The 27,428-nt window shown below is 39.0% G+C and overlaps 1 protein-coding gene across 1 annotated transcript in view; it reads left to right on the top strand.

The window, feature by feature from the left end:
- Nucleotides 1-27,428, top strand: part of Poln (DNA polymerase nu) — a 165,144-nt gene that overhangs the window by 35,555 nt on the left and 102,161 nt on the right. The window contains exons 5-12 of the mRNA XM_048784045.1: nt 2,218-2,399; nt 9,969-10,081; nt 19,244-19,401; nt 22,070-22,138; nt 23,296-23,356; nt 23,941-24,005; nt 25,339-25,422; nt 25,937-26,032. Of these exons, the coding sequence (XP_048640002.1) occupies nt 2,218-2,399; nt 9,969-10,081; nt 19,244-19,401; nt 22,070-22,138; nt 23,296-23,356; nt 23,941-24,005; nt 25,339-25,422; nt 25,937-26,032 (828 nt within the window). The remainder of the gene's footprint in view (nt 1-2,217; nt 2,400-9,968; nt 10,082-19,243; nt 19,402-22,069; nt 22,139-23,295; nt 23,357-23,940; nt 24,006-25,338; nt 25,423-25,936; nt 26,033-27,428) is intronic.

The following is a 27,428-nucleotide window of genomic DNA, read 5'->3' as shown; positions in this document are numbered from 1 at the left end:
TAATTTATTTATTTTTTAGTATTTGGCGGACACAACATCTTTGTCTGTATGTGGTGCTGAGGATCGAACCCCGGGCCGCACGCATGCCAGGCGAGCGCGCTACCGCTTGAGCCACATCCCCAGCCCCAAACTTTAATTTCTTTTAGTGATATTTTGTAGTCTTTAGTGTAAGTATGCAAGTTTTGCTTTGTTTTTTCTTTTGGTGATACCAGTCCTTTTGAAAAAAAAGTTTATTATTATTTTTTTAAACTTTGAGGCAAGGTCTCAATCAGTTGCACAGATTGACCTCAAATTTGCAATCCTCCTGCCTCAGCCTCCCAAGTTTATGGTATTGCATGTGTGCACCACCATACCCAGCTCCTTTTTTCTTTTTTGAGATGAGTTTGTGTTGCCCAAGTTTGACTTGAACTCCTGGGCTCAAGTGACCCTCCTGTGTCTGCCACCTAAGTAGCTGTGACTATAAACATGCACCAGTGTGCCTGGACTTTTTTTTTTTCCTTTCTCTCTCCCCCCTTTCTCTCTCTGTATTTTCTTTTGTAGTGCTGGGGATGGAACCGAGGGTTGCTCTACCACTTTATTTTTTATTTTGATACCGGGTCTGGCTAAGTTGCCCAGAGTGCTACCATGTCCAGCTAGCCTTTCATTTTTGATTTTAGTTTTTACTTTTTTTGTAGTTATAGATGGACAGGATGCCTTTATTTTTATGTAGTGCTGAGGACTGAACCCAGTGCTTCACACATGCTAGGCAAGTGCTCTGCCACTAAGCCCCAGCCCCCACCCTAGCCTTTGAAAGACATTTTGCTGGATAAAGAATGTCAATCACATTTTTTTCTTTCAGTAGTTTAACAATTTACTCCACTGTCTTCTAACTTGCTTTATTTCACACAAGAAATTCACTGTCATCCTTATCCTTGTTTCTGTTTAAGGTGTCCTTCCCTCACCTGCCTCATCAGCTTCTTTCACCATAAATTACTTTGTTACTAAACCAGTCAGGGTCACTCCAGGTGAATTTAGGGAATAAATAAAGACACAGAACCAGAAAGTAACTTATCTTTGGGTTCAGCGATGGCTCCTCAGCTGCAGCTCCCACAAGGGGGCAAGACAGGCAAGAAAGAGAACAAGGAGCATTTGCTAAACCCTTTTATTGGGGAAAAGCCATTCAAATGAGGCAAGGGGTAGGATTATAAAGGAACAGGTGAGTGGAATTCAACCCCCGCCAGCGACACCTACACCTGGAGCCACACGCCTTGCTATCCAAGCTGGGGTAACACCAAAGTTACTTGAGACCTGGCACTATCCTGACTGAAGGCAATAATTGGTCAGTGCCCCAGGGCATCAGGACTTGAAGGTCTACATCCAGGGCAGCTCCTGACAATACTTTCTTTATCATTGATTTTAAAGAATTTGATTATGATACACTTTCTTGGAGTAGTTTTTTTCATGTTTTTTTACTTGATGTTTATTGATCTTCCTGGTTATATAGATTCACATGGGGAGAATTAACATACTTGAGTTTTCTAATCCTTGAGTATGGTCATTTAGGTCTCTGATTTCTTTCATCATCTCAGATATTTTTCACCATAAAGAAATTTTGTAGTTTTCAGCATGTAGATCCTGTATATGTTTTGTTATTTTTACCTGTTTTTCATAATTATTATAAATGGTAGTTTCAGAAGATTTTTCATTTCATATATTTAATTACGAGTGTATAGAAATACATTTGAGGTTTTATTATTTTTTGATTTTATGTCCTGCAACTTTGCCAAGTTCACATATTAGTTTCAGGATTTAAAAAGATTCCTTTGGGGGCTGGGGATATAGCTCAGTTGGTAGAATGCTTGCCTCATGCGCACAAGGCCCTGGGTTCAATCCCCAGCACCATACACACATACACACAAAAATAGATTCCTCTGGATTTTGTACACAGATTTGCATGTCATCTATAAATAGGAACTGTGTAATACCTTCTGATCTGTATGTCTTCTGTTCTTTTCCCTACCATATTGCACTGGCTAAGACTTTCATGATAATGTGGAATAGGATGGAGGCCATATTTGGAGAACAAGATTATGTTTGGGCTTTTGGCCAAAAAACTGCTTATTTATAAGTCCCATTTTAGGTCTTTTTCTCTCTGCTTAATTATAAAATAATATATCTTGCTTGTAGTTGTGTTGTCTATGTTTAATTTTGAAATTTTATTTTATTGTGTATCTACAGGCTCAAACTTCCTCTGTTAAAGGAATTGTGATGTTACTAAAGAGTCAAGTGGACAACCTAGAGACTTTAGCCTGTGGTGCTCTTGAGGTGGGCTTTATGTCCCAGGGTCAGTGTGTCTACATACACATAGAGCTTTCCTCTCTCTGGAGCCAAGAACAAGAAGCATATCATCTGTTTGCCAGGTAAAAAGTCTGCACTCATTATCTTTTCTTTTCTTTTTTTTTTTTTTTAATAAAAAACCCCCTTTTTACCATTTTTTATTGAATTTTAAAAATTGATTTGTTTTAAAAGTGGAATTCATTGTGATATGTTCATAATGTTTAAATCCCACTTACATGCCTGCTTTTTCCTAATGTAGTATCTTAAGCTCTGATTTTAATTAAATTTTTAGAAGTTTTGTGTGAATACATGAAAATAAAATGGGCCTAAATGACAGAAGCCTCTTAAAACACTGTCCTCCTCCCCCATGTCTTGTGGAAAGGAGGGTCCATCTTTCTATGGAAGCTTGCTTGAGGAATTGGGGAGAAAAGTCCGAATGTGAAAACCCACTGCCTCTGCAAGGGCCCCAGATAATTTTCCGCAACATTCTTGTTCTCACTCACAGCATTAGAAAATGAGTTATTACTGACTGCAAACAGTAAGTTGTCCTCAATTCTACCAAGGATAGTACTATTTTCAAAGCTCCATGACTGAAAATATGGTTTGGACTGAAAATATCATAACTTTTCATCAAGATCTTTTTTTAAAAATTCTTTTTCTCTGTTTAATTGTTTCCTTAATGGTACATGGACACTTATACATATTCATATTTGTTTTTTCTCATTTCTAGTTTTTTAAAAAATATCTTTATTTATTTATTTTTTATGTGGTGCTGAGGATTGAACCCAGTGCCTTACTCATGTGAGGCAGGAGCTCTACCACTGAGCCCCAGCCTCATTTCTAGCATTAAAAAAAAAATATTGTCTCGATGTCAATGGATCTTTATTTACTTATATGCAGTGCTGAGAATTGAACCCAGTGCCTCACACATGCTAGGCAAGTGCTCTACCACTGCACCATAGCTCCAGCCCTCATTTCTAGCATTTTTGAAGCCAGTTATTTTTCATGGATTGGTTTTTTGTGAACTAGGATGTTTGATTTGTATACTTTCAGTTTTGTTTTGTATTCTTTTATTTTTAAAAATATTTAATTTATATGTGTATATTTTTCTCCTGCCTGTTTCCCTTGATTCTCTCTTTTCTTCTGCGATCAGCCAATTTCTATTGTTCTTTCACTCTTCCTTTATTTTTTATTTCTTCCCTCCTCCTTCATAATCATCACATCCTATATCACTTCTGTTCTCTCCCTGTTCACCACTTGAAATTGTAAACCCTTTTGCAAACTTGCCGTAGGCGATGACCGATCATATCATTTCTGTTTATTGTGATAATTAACATTGTAGATGTCATAGTAGGAGCTATTTGGTTTAATGCTGTATATTATTTGCATTGGCTGTTGTTATTATTTGTCTCTCCTTAAACAGTGAAGTGCTGGAAACCATCAGGGACATTATAAGTCCACAGGGTAAAAACTCTACTGCCTCAGATCCATACTGTTAGATGGATAGACACACAAACAACATTAAAAAATGAGAAAACAAATTTCCCCAAACAAGCCAAGATATCTGAATAACAAAATCCATCAACAACACAGGGGAAGAAATATCAGAGAACGCGTTTAGAATGTACATAGTTAAACTGATCTGTGAAATAAAGGATGGTATAAGAAATGAAATAAGAGAGAAAATACAGGAAATGAATAAGAGAGAAAATATAGGAAATGAAAGATCACTTCAATAAAGAGATTCTGAAAAAAAAGCAGAATTCCTCAAAATGAAGGAAACAGTAAACCAAATTAAAAATTCAATAGAAAGCATCACCAACAGAGTAGACCACTTGGAAGGCAGAATCTCTGACAATGAAGACAAAATATATAATCTTGAAAATAGAGTTGACCATGGAGAAAAAAATGTTAAGAAACCATGACTAGAACTTCCAAGAACTATGGGATAACATGAAAAGACAAAATTGAAGATTTATTGAGATAGATGAAGGTGCAGAGACAAAAACTAAAGGAATGTACAATCTTTTCAATGAAATAATATCAGAAAATTTCCCATACCTAAAGAATGAAATGGAAAATCAAATACAAGAGGCTTACAGGACCCCAAATGTACAAAATTACAACAGATCCACACCAAGGCACATTATAATGAAAATGCCTAACATACAGAATAAGGATAGAATTTTAAAGGCCATGAGAATAATATCAGATTATGTATAGAGGGAAACCAATTTGGAACTCAGCTGATTTCTCAACCCAGACCTTTAAAACTAGGAGGTCTTGGAATAACATATACCAAGCTCTGAAAGAAGATATATGCTGATCAAGAATCCTACATCTGGCAAAATTAGGCTTCAGAATTGAAGATGAAATAAAAACCTTCCATGATAAACAAAAGTTAAAAGAATTTGCAACTAGAAAGCCTGCACTTCAGAATATTCTCAACAAAATATTCCATGAAGATTAAACGAAAAAAAAAAAGTGAAAATGAGCAAAGGAAGGAAGTACACTAAAGGGATATTCAATCAAAGGAGAAACTAATTCAAATTAAAAACTAGAAATAAACCCAAATGACCAGAAATACAAATAATATCTCAATAACTTTGAACATTAATGACCTAAACTTATCAATCAAAAGATACAGGCTAGCAGATTGGATTAAAAAACAAGACCCACAATATGCTCTCTCCAAGAGACTCATCTCATAGGCAAAGACATCCACAGACTGAAGGTGAAAGGATGGGAAAAAAACATATCACTCACACAGACTGCATAAACAAGCAGGGGTTTTTATCCTCAGATAAAGTGGACTTTAAGCCAAAGTTAATTAGAAGGGACAAAGAAGTCCATTTCATAGTGCTTAAGGGAATTAAATATCAACAAGAAAATAATAATAGTAAATATTTATGTTCCAAACAATGGAGCATTTATGTACATCAAAAAAGCCCTTCTTGATTTCAAGAATCAAATAGACCACAACATAATAATACTGGGTACTTTAACATCCCTTGTCACTGCTGGATAGATCCACTAAACAAAAACTAAATAAAGAGGCTATAGAAATAAAAAAATACAATTGATAATTTAGACTTAACAGACATATATAGAATATTTCATCCATCAATGATTGAATACACTTTCTTCTCAGCAGCACACGGATCCTTCTCTAATATGACCATGTTATGTAAGCTATCATGTATGTTGGCATATAATTATAATATTACCTTAATATGTTTTAGCATTTATAGGGTTATTTTGATAAACTCCCCTTTCATTGATATTAATTTCTGTGTTCTTGCTTTTTTTCTTGATTAGACTTGTTTGATTTTTATCAACTTTTAACTGTATTATTTTTTCTTTATTTCATATATGTCTGTTCCTAGTCTTATTTTTTCCTTCCTACTACATAATTTGAAAATAATTTGTATTTCTAGCTTCTTTCTGATACAAGGACTTTAAGTTATAAATGTTTATTTGAGTACTGTTTCATTCCAGAGATTCTGATATTTTAAGCTTTTATTATTACTTAGTTCAAAGCATTTTTTATATACTTTTCTTGTGTCTTCCTTGACATCTAAGATATTTATAAGTGTGCCATTTAATTTTGAAATAGTTGACATGTAGGGGTGGGGTTCTATATATCTTAAGATTGATTTCTAATGTAATAAATTATTCAGGAAACACAGCCTGCATGATTTTAAATTTAAAAAAAAAGTAATAGAAATGTTTTTTATATTGATTCTATTGGTTACTTACATGTCAAAACTGATCAAATGGCAAATATGTGTATTTTATTGTACTTCAATTTTACCTCAATAAAGCTATGAAAAAAAATTAAAAGAAAAAGATCACAATCCTGAAGAGTAATTGATGGCTCTGAAGGAAGACAGGGTAGGCACAGTCTTCCTCATCTTACCCAGGCTAATGGAGCTCTTAGTGGTTTTTTTAAAAAAATGTCTCCCAAGAAATCCTTAGCTCTCTTTTTATATATTTTTCTTTTAAAAGAGCAAGTAGGTAAGTGTAGTCTATGGAGAATAGAGCCCTAATATGTGGACAGCCTTTTCTGAATTCCAGATTTATGTATCCTATGTCAATGTGGACATCTGTTAGTCATTTCAGACTAAGGTGTCCTGAGCACTCATCTTCCTTTGAAACTGTCCACTGCAGTCTGGTTGTCTTGGTCAGTGTTAGTAGTAGCCTTCTTTGAGCTCAGGCTTGTTGTTATCTTTGACTTCTGTTTTTTTTCCATGAACCCTATCCAAGTTCTTAGCAAATCCTGTTGACTTTACCTTGAAGATATGGCTAGACTCTCCCTTACCTTTACCATTGCTGCTGCCATACCTCAGGCCACTGAGCTGCAGAAAGAGCTTCCACATGTACTCCTACTCCACCTGCCCTTCTGCTTGTTTTCAGATCATCTCCCAGAGGGACATAGGAAAACAGAAATTACATCATGCCATTGCCCCTCAAAACCCTGTAACTACTCCTGCTGTCTCTGAAGCAAGGTGAAAGTTCCTAGGACCCTATCCCACTGCCAGTCTTCATATTGTACCCTTCTGCAGCCCTCACCTCTTCTCCCTCCTTGCTCTTCAGTGAAGTCCAGCCTCTACCCACGGCTTCAGTTTCCTCCTTATTACAGCATTCTTCCAGATATCTGCATGGGTTGCTGCCTCATTTCTTTAGGTTTTTACAAACAAACAAAATAAATTTTGAAAATGCAAAAGTAGAGAGTAGCATACACATCCACATAGATCAACACCTTCAGATTTTTGCACACTTCTTTCATCTCTCTTCTAGAGGTGGCTGAAGGGCTGGAATTAAAGAAAATATGACACATCTTTCACTCTCATGTGTCTCAGGGGACAGCTCTAAAAAATGGCCTTTTTTTCTGCATAGTCACAATACAATTTTCAAACTTATATTTAATGTCCAATCCAAATTTCAGTCACCTGATTGTCTCAAAAAATGTCCTTTTGTGGTTGATTTATTTGAATTAGGAACCCAGCAACACCAACATATAACAAACATTTGGTGATCATATCTTTTCTCATCTCCTAATTTAATCCATCTTGTAGAATCCATCTTGTTGTTATCTTTGACTTCTGTTGTTTCCGTGAATCCTATCCAAGTTCTTATCAAATCCTGTTGACTCTACCTTGAAGATGTGGCTAGACTCTTGTAGAAGGTCTCATGTCCTGAATTTATCTGTTTATTTCATTATGGGATTCTTTTTTTTAATATTTATTTTTTAGTTGTAGGTGGACAATATATCTTTATATTTTGTTTTTATGTAGTGCTGAGGATCAAACCCAGTGCCTCATGTGTGCTAAGCGAGCGCTCTACCACTGAGCCACAACCACAAGCCATTCATTGTGGGATTCTTTAACTTGTTCTTCTTTCCCTGTATTTACTGTAAACTGAAGTTTGGTTTTTAAGGCTTCATTATTCAGGTCCAAATTATTTCTAACTCTATCACTTTTTCCACACTCATTAACTAAAATTTTCTGTAAAAAGCTTTCCTTCATCAGTTAGGCTTTTGGTTCACCCTATCCTCATGTCTTCACTGACTACCTTGATAAACAGTACCTCACCGAGCACCATGCACATCCCTTTTATGTTTCCCTGGAATACCCCACATCATTATGCATATCACATTTATTTAGTTTACTATATATCCACTCCTAAATTCTCTGAGAGCAGGAATTTTTGGTTTGGTGTACTTTTATATACCCACAGCTAAGAACAGTGCCACAGAACAGGTGCCTAATATTTATTTATTAAATAAGTGAGTGTTGAGGCTTCATTTTTATAAGTTCCAGAATAATTAGGAATATTACCTCAATTACCATAAAATTGGAAGTAATAATTCCAATTCTATATAACATCCTTGGGATTCAAAATTAATTTAAATAAATCATTTTTAATTAATCCATATAAATTACTTTTTGCCAAAAGCATATTTAATAACATTAAATACCGATACAAGGTCTTTTTACTCACGATCTTTCACCTTTACACTATCACTATTTGTTAGGTCTTATTAATTCTGCTTTATAGAAGAGGAAATTTTCAATCTTGGAATTTTCTCCTTTTTAGACCCAAATCTAGATTTCCTATTTTTATTTTTATGGCACACTGAGCTACCTCCCCAGCCTCTACCTCTTCATTTATTATAGCTTTTTATTTTGCAAATGTGACATAATTGACTTAAGCAACTGACTCATAGAATACTTTCTGCTTTAGCCATTGTATCTTATGGGACACACTTTTATTATTGTCTCTTCAAAACAGACATCATTCAGCCTGAGTGTCTCCCTATTGGGAAGTCAGTGTGGCAGTTAAATCACCAATTCGAGGCCCTCTGCATTTCAGAATGAAGACATTTACAGAGGCAGGGGCTCCAAGTACCCTTTCTTCTCCTTGTATTTTTCCACTCCTTCCTTCCCCTCTGTCCCCCACAGTTTACCCTCCCTGGTCCATCCAAGCCAAGACCAGAGTCCTTGCTACTGGCCTCCCTGTTCAAGGAAACCAAGGTGAAATCACACAATATGGAAAGCCTGAAACTGTCTGCAGATCAAGACCAGCAAAGCCTAACTGCACACTCACTTAGTTGTGGAGCTCATTGTGTCCTAGTTTGTTTCTTTCTTGGTCCTATACAAAGCACCTCGTTAGTGTATTCATAAGCCTTTACTATGACAGGGGATTTATGGTTTGGTGTCTTGGAGTTTGGAGTCTGGTCTTAGATCCAAGTGTTGCCACTTCTCAATTATAACTTCTCTGAGCTTAAGTTTCCTCACCTGTAAAGTGGATAGAGTGTCTCCCTGATAGGATCATTTTGAAGTTTCATCACGTCAAGCTTGTGTATTATAATGTGGTATCTGGCATATGGTAGGCAATCAATAAATGTAACTATTATGAATCCTATATTCAAGGAGCTCATGAGATAAGGGGACGGCATGTGGACAGGAGCACAGGAGGAACAGAGAGAGGACCTGCTTCCTCCTGAACACAGCTCTGGAACAGGTTGCAAAAGCTGTGGGAAGAGAACTGCAGTTAGGAACCAGCAAGTATGGTGACCCAGAGGAATGGGCACTCTTGGTGATGACAGAATGGTGGGATGTGAGGAGAGGGCTCTGGGAGGGCAGAGCAGGCCAGGGAGTCACCTTGGGGCTGGTAAGAAGGGTATGGTCTATGTAATAATTCAGGAGTTACTCTGTAGGCCTGGATACTGGGGGCTCTTCCTTGGTATAAGGTCTTGGGCACTTGCTTATTCTCTGTGTAAAATGCAAATGTTTTTTTATTTTTCTTTCCTTCTGTACCAGGGATTGAACCTAAGTGCACTGAGCTGCATCCAAGACCTTTTTATTTTTTTTATTTTGAGACAGGGTTTTGCTAAGTTGCTTCGGGCCTCACTGATTGCTGAGGCTGCCTTTGAACTTACAGTCCTGCCTCAGACTCCTGGGTGCTGGGATTATAGGCACACACCACCACGCCCAGCAAATGCAGATGTTTACCTCACAAGATTCTTTAGCTAATCAATGTGTATCTGCACTATAAATGATAGCTATTGGTAAAGTAATAACAATATTTTCCCAACATCAAAAGTTTAGAATTAATGCCTAAATCAGTGAATTCTTTATATCTTCTAGAAACGTGCTGTTCCAAACCCTGAAATGTAAATGCCCTGTTATTTGTTTCAACGCTAAGGACTTTGTTAGAATAGTGCTGCAGTTTTTTGGTGATGATGGCAGTTGGAAGCATGGTAAGTTATGGTTCTGGTAGTCTCTAAAAATCGACCTCCAACAATGGCTTTCCCCAGGGTGGGAGGGTGGTGGAGCCCACCATGCCATACAGCACAAGGCACATTCACACAGACGGAGATGTGCCACCTCACCTGCCTAAGTGCAGGCACTTTCCTGTCATGTATGTAGGTTCTACTTGAATTTTTACCAGTGCACATTTCTTTGGTAATTTAAAATAGGCAGAGTTAACATGCAGCATCATATGAATGGGCATTGTTACCACAAATGGCTTATAACTTATAAATGGCTTAGAATTAAACTACGATTCAGAGTAAGTAACATCAAAACAGTGTAGGACACATTTAGAATAGTAGATTGTTTTATAACCTTCCTAAACTAGGTACATAAGTAAGTGATAAAACAGATGCAAAAATAGTCATTGTAGAATCTAGCTGGTGGATACATGAGTGTACACTGCACTTTTTTTTTCAAATTGTCCACGTGTTTGGAAATATTCATAATAAAATATCGGAAAAAACTTTTTATTGTAGAAAACTTCTAACATGCACATGAGTACCTATCACACTGTTTCAACAGTCATCAACTCAGTCTTTTTCCTTCTTGACACCGTATACTCTTCCTGATATTTTATACCAAACCACAAACATGTGTAATTCATCTCTTAATATTTTTTTCAGTTGTAAGACTTAAATGTGGAGATTCCAAGTTTAAAGTGATGCCATGACCCACTCTGGTTGTCAGTGATCTGTTCATATACAGGCTCTCCAACAGTGTTTGAACTTGCACACTTGCCCTGTGTTATGGTTTGGACGTGAGGTGTCCCCCAAGGCTCCTGTTAAGGCAGGAATGTTCAGAGCTGATGCAACTAGACTGTGAGAGCTGTAACTAATCAGCCATGCAGTGAGAATGGGCTGACTGGGTGCTAACTATAGGCAGGTGGGGTGTGGATGGAGGGGTGGGCACTGGGGTTGGTCCTGGGAGATGCATCTTCCTTGTGGCCTCCTCCTTCCTCTCTGCTTCCTAACCCACTGTGAGCTGAGCAGCTTTCCTTCCCCCATGAAGTGATGCCTCACCTGGGCCCAGAGCAATGGAGTTGGCCGTCTGTGACTGAGACCTCTGAAACCATGAGCCAGCCCCAATAAACCTTCCCTCCTCTACGTGGTTCTCCTTGGGTATTTTGGTCACAGTGAGGTAAAGCTGACTGAAACACCCTGTAACTACTCATACTCGCTTGTTTTTCTTTTATGGTGATATCAGGAACTATTGGTTATCATTGTCTAGGTTCCTTAATTGCAACTTGGTGAGATCCAAGTGGATAACTTCTGTAAGGAGAAATCTTCCTTATCATCTATTTGGTTACCCTAAGTGTATTTCATATGGAAAAGCCAGGATAAAAACTTACTCTTTCCCTTTGTTTACCTTCAAAATGGTGAATTGGTCCATAGAATCAGTAAAAAGTGATACTTAAGGCTTTTTAATTGTATCATGGTTATCATATAGATTTTTTAATTGCTTGTTACATATACTTTTATTTGATTTTTATATTAATTATCATTTTAATTGTACCTATTTATGGAGTGCCATATTATAATGTGATATAGGTATAAAATGTGACTGATCAAATCAGACTAGTTAGCATTTCTATCTACTTTAACATTTTCTTAAATTTTTAGTAACATGTTACAATTGTACATATTTTGAACTAGAGTGGTATTTCAATACCCATATACAATATATACTAATTGAATTAGGGTAATTAAGGTTTCCATCTCATTATTACATTGCCTTTGGAGTCTTCAAGCTCCCCTCTACTAGCTCTTCATAAAGTATGATATTGTGAATTGTAGTTACCCTACTATGCTGTAGAAACCTGGAGATTATTATTTCTTCCTGCATTTTGGTATCTGTTTTCCACCCTTCCTCTGTCCATCCTCCTTCCCATCCTTTCAGCCTTTAGTAGTTATCTATTCCTGTTCTACATTAAGATCAACATTTTTTTTAGCATCCACATATGAGAGAGGACATACAATGCTTGCTTTTTTTGTATCTGATTTACTTCACTTAACATAGTGTCCTTCATTTCAATCCATTGTGTGGCAAAGGATAGGATACCATTATTTTTCATAGCTGAATAATATTCTGTTGTGTACATATACTACCTTTTCTTTATCTCTTCATCTGTTGATGGGCACCTACATTGATGTGTTAGTCATTGTGAATAGTGTTGCAGCGAACACGGATGTGCAAGTGTCTCAAGTGTCTTTGGTATGCTGGTATAATTTCCTCTAGATATAATTTTCTCTAGATATGCACCCAAAAGCAGTATATCTAAATCAGATGGTAGGTCTGTTTTTAGTTTTCTGAGGAACCTCCACCCTGTTCTCCATAATGGCTGTACCAGTTTACATTCCCACCAACAGTGTGTGAGAATTCCCTTTTTTCCGCATGCTTAACCAGCATTTATTTGAACATGTGTGATGTGTTTTGTTCTGTTGCATACAATCCTTGATGAGTTAGAAAGTGACTCTTTGTGACACAAACCTCATGGTTTATTGGATGGCAAGGATGTTCCGGGTTTTTTCTGTGCATTTCCTGCCCTAGATTTGGGTTTACAGTCTCTTCAAGGAGCATTGTAACTTCAGTGGAGACAGCTTTGAAGTCCAGAATTTTGTCATGGCTATGTTCATTACTATTAGGTTGTTCTCTTTTTATAGGTTGGGATTCTAAGTATAAAATATATCATGAATTCATACTAATATGAATAAATCAAATTCAAGATGACAAGGTTTTTACTTAAACTCATTGACCTTAAATTTATGTCTCCCTTTGAGTATCCTAAAGACTCCTTCATACTTGGAGGTTCAAGTTTGGCTGGGTGCAAATGGTTTGCATCTTCTTTCCTTGTCACCTTATTTCTTTCTAAATATGATGATTTTTTATATTTTGCATATTTTTCTGGAAATGTGATGAAAAACTGATTTTTTTCCTAATTAGTGACTTGTTCTGTTTAGATTTTTGTTTTCTTTAAAATCTTGTTCTTTTACTGGAATGTTTTGATATTGGTTGTTATTGGTCAGTTTTCTAAAGTATATACGTACCTTTAAAAAAACCCTTTTAAAATAGCTTTTTGGTTTAACTTTTTTTTTAAAGCAGCTTTCTTGAGATATAATTCACCACAAAACCCACTATTCTAAAGCGTACGATTCAGTGGTTTGAGGGCAATCACAGTTGTGTATCTATTACCACTATATAATTTCAGAATGTTTTCATCTCTTCATAAAGAAACCCTATACCCATTCATTAGCAATCACTCCCTTCTTTTAACTCTGGCAATCACTGATCTGATTTTTGTTCTTTGTGGATCTACATATTGTAAGTGTTTTATATGACTGCAGTTGTTCAGTTTGTGGCCTTTTGTAACTGGCTTCTTTCACTTAGTAAAATTATTGTCATTGTTTTGACATGAAATCTCTGCTGTATTACCAAGGCTGGACTCCAACTCCTAGGCTCAGTTGATTCTTCTGACTCAGCCTCCCAAGTAGCTGGTATTTTAGGTACATGCCACCATCCCTGGCTAGCAAATTTTTAAAAAAAAATTGTTTTAATTAGTTACACATGACAGTACAATGACCTTGACATATCATACATTTGAATCAGGTGGGATATAATATCTCATTTTTCTGAGTATATAGGTTGCAGAATCACATTGGTCATGCAGTCACATATATACACATAGTAATAATAATGTCTGTTTCATTCTACTATCCTTCCTATCTCCCCAACACCCACCCCCCATCGCTTTTCTCTACCTAATCTAGGGTAACACTATTCTTTTTTTTCCCCCTCACATCTTTATACATGTATTTTGTATAACAGTGAGGGTCTCCTTCCACCATCCATGCAATTCCCTTTCTCCCTCCCTTTCCCTCCCACCCCTCTTCCCTATGTAGAGGTAATCTTCTTCCTATGCTCTTCCTCTCTTCCCTGTTTTGAGTCACCCCCCTTATATCAGAGAAGACATTCTGCATTTGTTTTTTTTTGGGGGGATTGGCTAACTTTACTTAGCATAATCTGCTTTAATGCCATCCATTTCCCTGCAAATACCATGATCTTATTTTTTTGTGCTGAGTAATATTCCATTGTGTATATATGCCACATTTTTTTTTTTTAGCAAAAATGTTTTTAAGGTTAATCCATGTGTAAATGCTTCACTTATTTTTATGGCTGAATAACATTCACATATTTTATTTATCCATTCATTGGTTGATGAACGGTTGGATTGTTTCCATATTGGGGCTATTATGATTAATGCTGGATGAATATTAGAATGCAGGTTTTTGTGTGGACATGTATTTCCAATTTTCTTTGATATTCATGTAGAAGTAGACTTGCTGGGTCATATGGTGTGTGTATACGTAACTTTTTGAGAACTCCCAGTCTGGTGCCCCAGGTGGCCACACCACTTTATAATCCTACCAGCAGGTTACAGAGTTCTAAATTCTCCACATCCTTGCCAGTACTGTTATGCCAGATTCGTGGGACCCCAATAGACCTCCAGGAGCTGAATCCGATGCAGTCACACAAGAGTCTTTATTGCAAGCTCGAGCCTGGACTCACAACCGTTCCTGACGCAGCGGTCCCAGGGAGTGAGTCCCCGTCCTTTGTTCAGTGAGATTTTATAGGTTTTGGGGGGATACTCTATGCGTCACAACATCACACAGCAAATCATTCCATACCATGGGAAAATCAAACAACAACTCTTAGCATTGATTAGCACATTTACTGGCAGGAACAAGTTGGGTAGGGGTGATTGGATAGTACAATAGGGGGATTCCTTTGAACTGATTGGTTTAGGCCATGAGGGGTGTACGTGCTAAACTACATGGTTTCCCAACATGTTATCAACCACCATAATCTACAGGGGGGTCATCTGACATCTCAGGTATTTTCCCTGTCTCATGCTGATTGGAGGTTGCTAGGGGGTTGCTATGGGTCCTCACCTAGTCTAACTGAGTCAGGGACACCTGGTGCCACAGACCTCTCCTGTTATTTACTGACAAACAACTCAGCAGGGTGGGTATATGCTTAGGAGTGCTCTGTGGGTTTTTCCAAGGACAAGGGTCACACCCCCTTCCTTAGGACAGGCCTTGAGGTAGAAGCTGCTGTTATTTATTTATTTTTAAAAATGGAGTCACATTAGTTTCTCAGTTCTTGTTATTATCTTTTACATTTTTTCATCCCCATGGGTGTGACGTGCTATTTCCTGTAGTTTTGGTTTATATTTCTGTGATGGCCAGTGCTGTTGGACATCTCTTCATGTGCTTATTAGTCATTTGTATGTATTCTTTATAGAGATGTCTATTCAAATATTTTGCCCATTTTTAATTTGGGTTGCCTTTGTATTGCTTAGTTATAAGGAATTACTTATACGTTCTAATACAAGCCCCTTGAAGTTACATGATTTGCAAATATTTTCTCCCAACCTGTGAGCTGTTTTTTCACTTTCTTGATGGTGTTCTTTGAAGCACGGTTCTTATTGTAAAGATGTCCAATGTATCCGTTTTCTTGTGTCACTTGTGTTTTTTATATCAGATCTAAGTAACAGTTGTTTAGTCTACAGTCTCAAATATTAATTCTTAATGTTTTTATTTTCCTGAGAGCTTTGTAGTTCCAGCTCTTACACTTAAGTCTATGATCCACTTTGAGTTAATTTTTGCTACAGAAGAAGTGGAGGGTCTGTGTTAGTTTCCTAGGGATGCAGTTACACATTACTACTAACGGGGTCTTTAAAACAAGTGCTCTCTCACAGACCCAAGGCCAGGTGCCTGAAATCAAGATGTTGTCAGGGATGGTCACTTTTTTTTTTTTTTTTTTAAAGACAGGGTCTCACTAAGTTGCTGAGGATGACCTGGAACTTGTGATCTTCCTGCCTCATCCTTTGCAGCCACTGGGATTACAGGTGTGGTCACCTTGCCTGGCAAGGGCTGGTTCTTTCTAGAATCTCTGAAGGAGAATCTATTCCATGACTCTCTCAGCTTCTGGTGGTGATTGGCAAGCGTGGGTGTGCCTGATCTGTAGTACATCACTTCACTCTCTGCATTCATCTTCTAGGCTTGTCCCTCTGTGTGTGTCTTTGTGGCTTCTCCTTGTCCCTTTCTTGTAAGGATGCCCATCATTGGATTCAGCTTTTACCCAATCCAAGGTAGTCTCCTCTCAAGATTCTTACCATAATTACATGCAAAGAACTCTATTGCAAATAAGATCACATTCTAAGGTCCCAGGTAGACATATATTTTGGGGGCCACAATTTAATCCTTTACAGAGCCCATCTTCATTCTTTTCTTTTTAAATATTTTTATTAGTTGTTGATGGACATTTATTTATTTATTTATTTTTATGTGGTGCTGAGAATCGAACCCAGTGCCTCACACATGCAAGGCAAGCCCTCTACCACTGAGCCACAACCTCAGCTCCCCATCTTCATTCTTAATACCTCTTTAGATTTATTTCTGGATTCTCAATTCTGCTGCACTGGTCTCTAAGTCTATCCTGTGCCCTTACCACACTGTCCTGAATATATATTCTTTAGTGTGTTGCTTAAAGTTACTTGAATTACAAAGTTTATGCAGTATTAATTTGTTTTTTGAATCCCTATTCCATATGTTGAATCTTCTTGTCTAGCTCTCATATTTGTCACTTTGTCATATTTATTTATCACTACTTATCTAGAATTCATTTCTTTTTTTTAATTTTAAAAAATTTTTTAGTCATAGATGGACATAATACTTTTATTTTATTTGTTTATTTATATGTGGTGCTGAGGATCGAACCCAGTGCCCCACACATGGGAGGTAAGCACTCTGCCACTGAGCCACAACCCCAGTCTCTTCATTTCTTTTATTCTTTAAAATTTCCTCTTTTTCATTTTATTTTTTTAAAGGAATTTATCTATTATCTTAATTGCCTTTGTGCCTTGCCAGTTTAGTTTTTATTCTTGAAGTGTTTTTCATTTTATTTTTCTTTCCTGGGTTCTGTCATTCATTTGCATAATTTTTCTTAAGTCATCCAATTTCAGTGTTTCTAGTTCTGATTTTTTTATAGCTTCTATCATTTTCTTAATTTTTCATAGCTTATTTCAAATCTTCTTATTGGTGTCTCTTTTTCAACTATTGGCATTTCTTCCCACAATAGGAATTTGCCCTTATAGGGCTTGGTTTGCCAGTTGCAGGAGCTTACAGGGACCAGCTTCCAGAGTGTGCAGGTGCTGTCAGACCCTAAAGGTTTTTCAAAAGTGTCTCTGTGTAAGAACTGTTAATTATGGAATATTAGAGTTTTAAAAAGGCAAGTAGAATGGAATAGTGCCATGGGGCCAGCCAGTGTTATCAGACAGTGTTGTCTGAAGCCTGCATTGCTGACTTGGGGGCAAAGAGCCAGAATGATTGCTGACTTTGATCCAGCATTCCAACTCTGCCAATCATGAGAACATCATGACACTGTCTGCTTTGGTATATATAAACCTCTTAGACTAGTGTAATTTAAAGTTACTGGAAAATATATAATATGTAATGTGATCTGATCTAGACTGTAGTTTCATCTAAAGGTAAACTGTGTTCTTTTTGTTTAATGGGCTTTATTCTGTTCTATGGAATAGAATACATATTCCCCAAACTCCTTATTTTAGTAAGTAATATTCAAAATATTTAAGTATCTTAAAGAGTAATAATTTTAGGTTATAAATTCCCCTTCATGCCTAAAACACTCTGGTACCAAAACTTATCTATTTAGCAATACACACAAACACACACATGCACACACATATTTACACACACTCCCACACACCATATATATTGGGGTGAGAGTAGTAGGAATTGAATTTAGGGGTGCTTAGCCACTGAACCACATCCCCAATTCTTTTTAATATTTATTTTTTAGTTGTACACAATATCATCTTTATTTTATTTATTTATTTGTATGTGGTGCTGAGGATCAAACCCAGGGCCTTGCACGTGCTAGGCAAGCACTCTACTGCTGAGCCACAACCCCAGCCCCCAATTCTTTTTTTTTTTTCTTTAATTTTTCATTTTGAGACAGGATCTTGCCAGATTGTTTAGGGTCTCACTAAGTTGCTGAGGCTGGCCTAGAACTTGCGATCCTCCTGTCTCCCAAGTTGCTGGGATTATGGGCATGTGTCACTATGCCTGGCTTGGAAAACATCTTGATATATGTCCCACAGATATTTACAGTAATCTTCTAAACTAAATTCTTCTTCAAACTAAATTTTCTTGAAAAAACTCATTGTGTTTTCCTACTGTTGTTATTCAATTAAAAGATATTTGGTGCAGTACTGTTTTTAAAATGGTAGCCATATTAAGGATTAATCTTTATCAATCACTGTAAAAGTCTTATCCTATTTTATTTTTTTCCTCTTTAGAATTGAGTCAAACCATATTAATCTATGTTGGTTTTTTGTTGTTTTTTATTTTGATTTTAGAGTACTTTAATCAGTTATAATTTTTCCTATTCATTTTTGTCCCAGGGCCAGTGTTCTTTCCACAGCATCATGATACATGCAGTACCCCCATTGTCTTATGGGATTTTTTCACACCAGAGAATGCCAGTCTCTGCCTGGCACAGTGATGAGGATCCCATGTGTGCTCAGGCAGTTCCTACTCTGCTTCCTTAACTTGGGAGCCTAGGTTCCTGGCATCATGATGCAGGGTCATAAATGACCTGTGGAGATGTGAGAGGCGGAGGGAGGGGAGGGTGTGGAAGAGCAGACGGTTGCCTGCTCAAAAGTGATCAAAAAACCTGAGTTGCCTCAGGATGAGGGAAGGGAGAGGAGAGTTGGGAGAAGGAGGTAAGGGTGGGCCCGAGTTCTGACTTCAGTCTCTTATAACGTTATTAAGAAATCCAAATTCCAAGTGAGCTTGGAGTCCCCACCCCTTCTTAGCTGTTTGGGATTCACTTCTTTAGTTTAACAACCATGGAGACCACCTTCTCATAGGGTTGAGATGGTTGAGGAACATCAGAGTCACATCATGCGTACTTGGCTCTGTGATTTGAGAGAATGGTAATAGTATTACCCTAAGCATCTTGCCAAGGTAGGAAAAGCAATCAATATTTATTTTTCTAGGAGGATTAACTGCCATTTTCCTCTTCAGTTGCTGATTTTGTAGGCCTTGATCCCAGAATTGCCGCATGGCTCATAGATCCCAGTGATGGCACACCTTCTTTTGAGGACTTAGTAGCAAAACACCTTGAAAAGTCCTTTTCAGTCAAAGTGAGCAGCACATGTGGCAATTCCTCAAGTAATATTAAGGTGAGTCATTGTGTGTGTGTGTGTGGTGTGGGGAATTGAACCCAGAGTCTTATGCATGCAAGGCAAGCTCTCTACCAACTGAGCTGTATCCCCAGCCCTGAGGTAAGTCATTTTAAGATGAAGTTTTACCCATCTTAATACAATCCTGATATTTTTCTAGAAATAATTTCCTATTTTACAGTCAATAAATAGTAAACCAACATTCATTTTACTTATTCTTCACTGCTTTTTTTTTTTTTTTTTTTTTTAACGGTGCTAGAGTTTGAACCCAGGGGCCCTCCACCACTGAGCTACATCCTTAGTCGCGTGGGTTTTTTTGTTTTGTTTTGTTTTGAGACAGGGTCTCACTAAGTTTCTGAGGCTGGCCTCGAACTTGTGATCCTCCTGCCTCATCTTCCCAAGTCATTGGGATCACAGGAATGTGCCACCATGCCTGACCCTGCACTTATACTTTTGATCTTGGTATTTCTGGTGGAGGATAATGAATAAGGACGCGAGAGTTCCATCTTTTTGTCATATGTGTTCCTGGGAAATCCTATGTGCAGTGTGATAATTCTGAATGGATTCTCTGGTGTCAAATTGTTGCCTGTTCTGTGAGCAGAGAGCTGCTCATTTATAAATACTTAGTGCCAGTGATGTAGCCTCTGTGACTGAGCTCCTGGGATGGCCACCTCAGTCTGCCTGGGCCCTCTCCTGCTAGAGATGCTCTGGCCTTTAGGAGCCACTGTCTGGAGAAGCAGAACCTTGGAGGAGATGATGGGGAGCAGCATGGCCACAGTTGGGACCATTCTGTTCAGGTTGCACAGTAGAAGTGCTACAGATGAGCACACAGAGGGTTAAAGGAGCCTCTGCAGTGGGACACTGCCCTTCATGCTCATGGCCATCATATGTAAGGGGAGAGTCTGTGTCCCATGAGGCAGGGCTGTAAATAACAGGTACGTGCCCTCCCTTAATTTAAAAAGAGGCTTATCAGATGGTCATGGGGTAGCCCACAGAATCAGGCATTGCAAGAATAGGGACCCTGGGACAGAGGCTAGTGGACATGGTGCCAAAGCCAAGATCCATAGTTTTAGCTTTTGGAGAATATCTCCTTTCCCTCACTGGTCCAGATGTCCACGCCCAGCAAGGGAGGCAGGGTCCTGTGACTATCCAGACTCCTACTGTGAGGCAGGGAAACTCTCCCAAATAGAAGCTGAGATACTATTGTTGAAGGAAGGAGTTATTTACCCCAGTATTATCAGTCCTAGTTTATAGATGTAGAAACTGAGGCACATAAAAGCTAATGTATACTCACCTTGCCCAAGGTTAAGATGAGGCCATTGTTGAGTTTGGGTTTCCAATTTTAAGTCTAGTTTCTTTATACATGCCCACATCTGAGTCAGTGATGAAAGTCAAGGAATGAAAGTCAGTTCTAGAGAGCGTGTATCCTCCTTGCCAAGAAGAATGGGTGCCCCTGTGTAAGCTGGTGCAACTGTGAAGCAGTACTGTCAAGCCAGGCCAGGATCTTCTCTGCCTGCTCCTGCTGAGACCTCATTCCCTCACTCCAGGGAGTCAAGAGGCAGTTTTGGATGCAGTCCATTTATGTCCTATTGGCTAGATGTGTCTCTAGGAGAGCCATGCAGCATGTAAGGGCAGGAGACGGAAGCTGGGTTTTAATCTGTGAATCTGCTACTGTGCTTCTCTGAAGAGGTTTGAATTGCTGGGAATGGAAGGTAGCTTAGGTAGAGGGAGCGGCGTCGTGATGGCAAAGCCATCTTCTGGAGAAGAAGGGCAGATTGAGGAGAAAAGGGGAGAGCTCTTGAAGCCAGTCACATGCGGGGCTCTCACACAGCTGTACTGTGCCACAGAGCTAGCCCATCCTGGACTATTAAAAGGAGTCACTTGGTCGCTTTGGAATTGAGAAAGCTCCTGCAGGCAGCCATGTGGAATTCTGTCAGGTGGCAGCCACAGGCTTTGCATAGAGGTGATCCTAGGCATATCCTCTGATGAGTAGTTTATGGGAGAAAATGACTGGAGAGCCCTCCAGGGCATGTGCAGCCACTGACCCACTGAGTGCTTACTCTAATCTGAGGCCATTAGCAGCAAACAGCCTGAGCAGCCTAGAGTCTGGGAGCCACTGGGAAGAGTGGGGTGTTGAGCAGGGGGTCCTTGGGCTATATGGGAGGGAGACTTCAACTGAGTGTCATAGAGGCTGCAGTGCATCCCATCTCCCCTTTCTGTCTCCCAGGGCCTCTGCAGATGTCCATCCTAGGGTGAGAATGGTCAAGCAAATGTGAAATATGGCAGCCACTGTGTGGGTGCGGGGTAGTAGAGCTGAGAGAGTGGAGACAGTGGGGTCCCAGAGGCCAGGTCTGTGCTTTCCTTCTTTAATCACTGCTCTGGGTATTTAGTTTCTTAATGATTCTATTTTTGTATCTATAAAATGAGGGAAACCCTGGGCTGGGAAAGTGTCTGGCTACTCATGGATCGTGCTAGCACAGTGCTTTATGTAGACTGAATCTTGTCTACCTGAGGTCACTGGTGAGGCCACCATATACATGATGTAACATCTGCAGTTGAGAGCCTCCTGAGATGTCCTAGGAACATTTTTGTGAGTCATATCAGTTCCCAGGTTGTGATAAGCATTGCAGCCAAGTTTGTCTAAAGTTTAACTTTTGTTCTTTTAAAGAATAAGAACATATATATGAACTTGAATACACTCTACAGACTTACGATGGACCTGTGCTCCAAGTTGAAGGCAAGACATTTTATTATGTGTTCTGGTTGTACAAGAGCTGTCTGTCCACTTGCACCCATACTTGCAAGGTGCTATCACTGTGTCTTGAACATGAAGGAAGTGAAACATTTGTTCTAAGACCAAATTAATCTGTGCCTCACTCAGAAAAGAAAAGATCAGAATAATAAAATCTGAAGTTTTAAAATAATTTAGCGTGTTTCAAAGCCTCCCCTTTAACTGGGCAGTTTCTGATGCTGTGGTTAACATGAAAGCTAAATGCTTTGGTTGGTGGTGAAATGGGCACAGCTTTCCTCAATCAGTCTTATTGGGAAGCTATGGCCATGGAAGGGACAATTGAGAAGAGCTGAAGGAAGAGACAGTGTCCTGAGGCAAGGGCATGGTGAAGGGGGCAGCAAGATGGAGAAACCTCTAGGGACAGGCAGTGGCCAGGACTTTTCTTCTACTGGGATCCAGGTTGAACTGTTTCTTTTCCCTTCTGTCCTGCCCTTCTGCTGGGCTCTAACAGGGGAAACTCACCTGAGCACAGAGAGGGAGCCTGGTGATGTGACCTGGCAAGACTGGGCCTACCTTGTGACCCAGGGCAAGGCAGAGAATGGGTCTGGAGGGATAGGCAGAGAAATGGGCAGGGGAGGAGGAGAGCTAGAAAATAAGACCCAGGACTTCTTGATGGTAGCAAGAAAGAATAGAAACAAACTCCAAGGAAGAGCCCAGGAGGTGATGTCAGTGGGGAGGATGTCATACTCTGAGTACATGGAATGAGGGCTCCAGTGCCATTTGACACACTCCCCGACTAGGGGCAGTGAAGTCTAGGTGAACTGATGGAAATTCAGGAAGCCTGTCCTGAAACTAAAATTAAAATTAAAGGCTAACTGTTTACAGATACTTAAATCAATCTTTAAAATGAGAAAATAAAGAAAACTGGAATGGGGCATAGCCTATTTGCCATTTGTGACTGTCTCTACCAGGTCTTGATGATAAAGTAGAATATATAATGGAAGTAGGAGTTTATTAGGAAAAATAGGGGAAAGGAATAGATGTTGGGGAAGAAACCCACCTAGATAGGAGTTGTCTTCATTCTAGTTCAAAAAAGTCAAGTAGCTTTTCAACAAAATGCTGATGTGAATGTAACTTAAAGTAGCCTTATTATTACTTCATAGGTTCATGGTTTATGGCAACTATTTTGTACTCTGGAAATTCCTCTGATTCCAATTTTGGCAGGTAAGTTGCCATGAAGACAAAGTATAGTCATTTTTGTAGAGAATTCTACATTGTTTGGAAATGAGTGTTCTCTCTTTAGCTTATTTAGGAATAAATACTATATCTCATGGGCCCTGAAGAGGGGTTGTGCTGCACCACCTCTTAGACTAGAAGGACTCGATGATTTTGACATTCAGTTCTTTCTGGTCAGAAGGAGGAGGTCTCATGAGATATCTTAACTGCTATCCTTGTCTCTCATGTTTGCTTAGTGTCCTGTGCCCTTCCTGGCTTGGCCTGTGCAGGGCCTTCTTCTGTCTTAGACTGCCAGGTCCTTCTTGGCCCACAGGAGAGCAGAGTCTCCTTGGCCAAGTCAACTCTCCAACCAGAGTGTGTGAAGGGCCAGGCTGGGGCTGGCCAGTGCAGGGCCCATGCTCATGCCCACCTTGAAGCCAGCACTGTGGATGTTCCTGATGGACCCTCTGCAGAGGTTGGCCAGAAGCAGGTGCTGTCATTGTGGTCTTCATGAGGAGTAAGACTGTCACCTTTACTGAAAGGGATTTGTTACTGCAATGTGGACATGATCTGACTTGGAGTTTGAATTACAGTGATGGAAAACCACAAGATTCAGGTGAACAAGGAAGAAATGGAGAGGACATCCACACTTCTTGGGGTAAGTTATTATTTCAGACTCTGCCCTTGTCATTTTTCTCCAGTTTGGTAAGTGATTCCCAGTGGCAGGTTTTAGTAATTTCCACTCTTTTTTCTTTCCTTGCTAGTGCTAGATTGATGGTAATGCTGTTCTTTCTCTTCTCAAACTCCTAGAGGGAAGGATCAAACATTGAAGGATTAAACCCCATCGCATCTTTGTGTGTGTGTGTGTGTGTGTGTAGGTTGGGTGGGGCAGCACTGTATTTAATGCATATTTTGGGAATTGCTTTAACTGATCCTCAGGATCCTCCAAAGTTAAGTTTTTCTTGTAAGATTGTTGCCCCCTAGCGTTTGGTGAAGGAATTTTTGTTTGTTTGTTTTTTAATAAAAATATAGAAAGATACTTAAGTTGCATGAAAAAATACATAAAGATGTTTCACCTAAATTTCCTTAAAGGAAACTCTGGTATAACCATCACCTGGGTCAAGTCTGGGATGCCCAGAACTCTGTGCACTTCCCTGCCAGAAATCCTTGCTGCTAGCCTTTGTAGTCATTTCACATTGTTTTTCTTTATTGTTTTCCCACTTTAATGCCTAAGAAATATAGTGTGACTAGTTTGGACTGTAAGTAAATTAGTAGTTTATATTCAGCCTTCTGTTTCTTGACCTCACCTCGTCACTCTGTGTTGCCCAGTGCTGTGGACTCCTGAGACTGGTGTCTGCCAAACTCTGAGATCCATACATTTCTTATTTAGGAGTTAAAAGGGAGGTTTATTCTGAATTTATGAGCATTATTTTATATTGATTGTTTGAAAAGTGTGTCAGTTGTTCATATTCCCCCACAAATGATAACACATAAGTTTGGTTTTGTTTTCCTAATTGCTAATAAGGTTTAGCACTTTTCTATCATCATTGGCTATTATAATTTTCTTTTTTTATAAAGGATCTGCTCAAGTCTTTCACTCATTTGTATTTCTTTTCTTATTGATTCATAGGGCATCTTGAAATATTCTGGATACGAGCCTGTTACTTATATATTCTGTCTTGTTTCATAGGATGCTGGATCCCTTTCTAGCCCTAATATTACTATAAAATACTTTCTTTCCCTCTCTTATTTTGTTATATTATTATTTTTGAATCTTTCATTTGTTCCCCTCAGTTTAGGGGAGGGTGATTGCATAAGCCTAGAATTCCACCAAGAGTCGGAAGATGCATTTTTAATCTGCAGTTTAGTAAATTACAGAGTGCTTTTTATTCTATTAAGAGCTTTTGTTGGGAATTATTTGATTAACAAACTAAATAATTTTAAATTGTGAAAACTGTGAATATTATTAATTGTGCTTATCACATTTTCAGGCTCGTCTCAAGGAACTGGAGCAGCAAGCCCATTTTATTGCAGGAGAACGGTTTCTTATAATGAGTAATAATCAACTTCGAGAAGTAATGCTAAATTTTGATTCTTTCAAAAATAGTTTCTTTTTTTGAGGTGGGCAGGGGGAAGTACCAGGGATTGAACTCAGGCACTCAACCACTGAGCCACATCCCCAGCCCTATTTTGTATTTTACTTAGAGACAGGTTCTCACTGAGTTCCTTAGCACCTCACTTTTGCTGAGGCTGGCTTTGAACTCAAGATTCTCCTGCCTCAGCCTCTGAGCTGCTGGGATTACAGATGTGTCAAAAATGTTTCTTATTCAGGAGTTAAGAGAGGTTTCTTCTGAATTTATAAATGTTATTTCATATTGATTATCTGAAAAATAAGTTGTTTATATTCTTTCATGAGTGATGAATATTGAGATTCCTAACTTCAAAACCTTTATATCCAAGAAGAGCACTAAATGAGAAATTAAGCATCATTTAGATGTGACTCCTTTGGTTAGTGGTTTTAAATGTAATAGTGATGTTTGTTTCTTCCAATCTGAAACTCTCCCACACACCTGCATTGCGTTGTTGAAGATCCTCTTTGGAAAGTTGAAGCTACACCTGCTGAGTCCAAGGAAGAGCCTTCCCAAAACAGGGCCACAGCAACACCTGTCCACTTCAGAGGCTGTGGTAAGTTTCCCTTGTCCTTCTTTCTACCATGATCATGGGTTTGTACACTAGGTGGGACCCTGCCTCTCAAGTGAGGTGAATTGCAGGTGAATAGCAGTCTCCTGCAGAGGTACTTGGACTGTCCTTCACACAGGAGATTCTTCACCTCCTGAAGGGCCCATCTTCCTCTCTGGTGTATCATCATCATTAGCCATACCTCCCAAGCACTTGGGACTTCCTTTCATCTTTACCCACAGCAAGTCCCAGTCCTTTCCTACAAAAGATGTCCTGAGGGTGCCTCCCTGATCCTGTTCTCACTTCACCATCTTTATCCTCTCTCACTTGGATGACTTCAATCCTCCTAGCAGTCTCCCTCTTTAACTCCTACTTCTGTTAAAAACATTAAAAAGATCATGCTACTGGAACTGGGGTTGTAGCTCAGTGGTAGAGCATTTGCCTCACATATGTGAGGCCCTGGGTTCGATCATCAGTACCACATAAAAATAAATAAATAAAAATAAAGATATATTTAAAAAAAAAAGATCATGCTACTGACCTGGCTAGAAATTCCAGTGCCTTTCCATCACCCTCAGAATTAAACCCAAGTTCTTGAATATGTCCCTGGCCCAGGGGACTGGCCCTTCCCCTGTCTCTGATGTGCTTTTCTGAGCATGCTGGCTGCCTGGGGCTCTCTGCATAAGCTCTTTCCATAGTCTCCAGACCGTGCCACAGATTTAGCCTGCTGGCTTATGATAGTCTGCTTTAATATTACTTTTAGAAAATCTGCTCTGGTCACCCAAACTGCAGTAAAGTCCTCAGTCCTCCCTATTTCTTTATTTTTATTTTATTTACTTTCTGTATACAACTTACCATTACCTAAAGTTATCTTAGGCATTTATTTGCTTATTAGAATGTAGCATGTACACATCTAAGCCCTCACTTTGTTCCCAGAACCAAATCATCCAAAAACTAGTGCCTGCTGGGGCTGAACTAAATGCCTGTTGGTTCTCAGAGCACTGGGTTTCTGGGAGCTGAACCCCATCTTTCTGGAAATATTGACTTAGATCTCACCTGGAGAGCAGAGGTGGGCAGTGAGCCCTAAAGATTTGGCAGCAGTGTCACCTGGGAAAGCCATGCATTATCCTCTGGCCTGCATCTGTATATGGGGATCCCAGATGGTTCATTTTATGCCCTGGCACCAGCTGATACTGTTGCCCTTCCCTTATAGCACCTTCCACTCTCCATATAGGCAGTGGTATAAGAATAAAGCATGACTACCTCCTAGTTTTGATGTGTCTTCCTATGGACAGAGTTGAGACAGTGACTTTAACAAGGAGACTAATTTTTTTTCCCCACAAAGACATGATCGACATGAATCACATTGACCTTACTCTCTTCTTTACAAGTCATACTGTTT

Source organism: Marmota marmota, unplaced genomic scaffold, assembly GCF_001458135.2.
Source record: "Marmota marmota marmota unplaced genomic scaffold, marMar, whole genome shotgun sequence".
NCBI lineage: Eukaryota > Metazoa > Chordata > Mammalia > Rodentia > Sciuridae > Marmota > Marmota marmota.
Note: the sequence above shows the minus strand (reverse complement) of the source record. Positions and strands in the feature narration are given on the sequence as shown.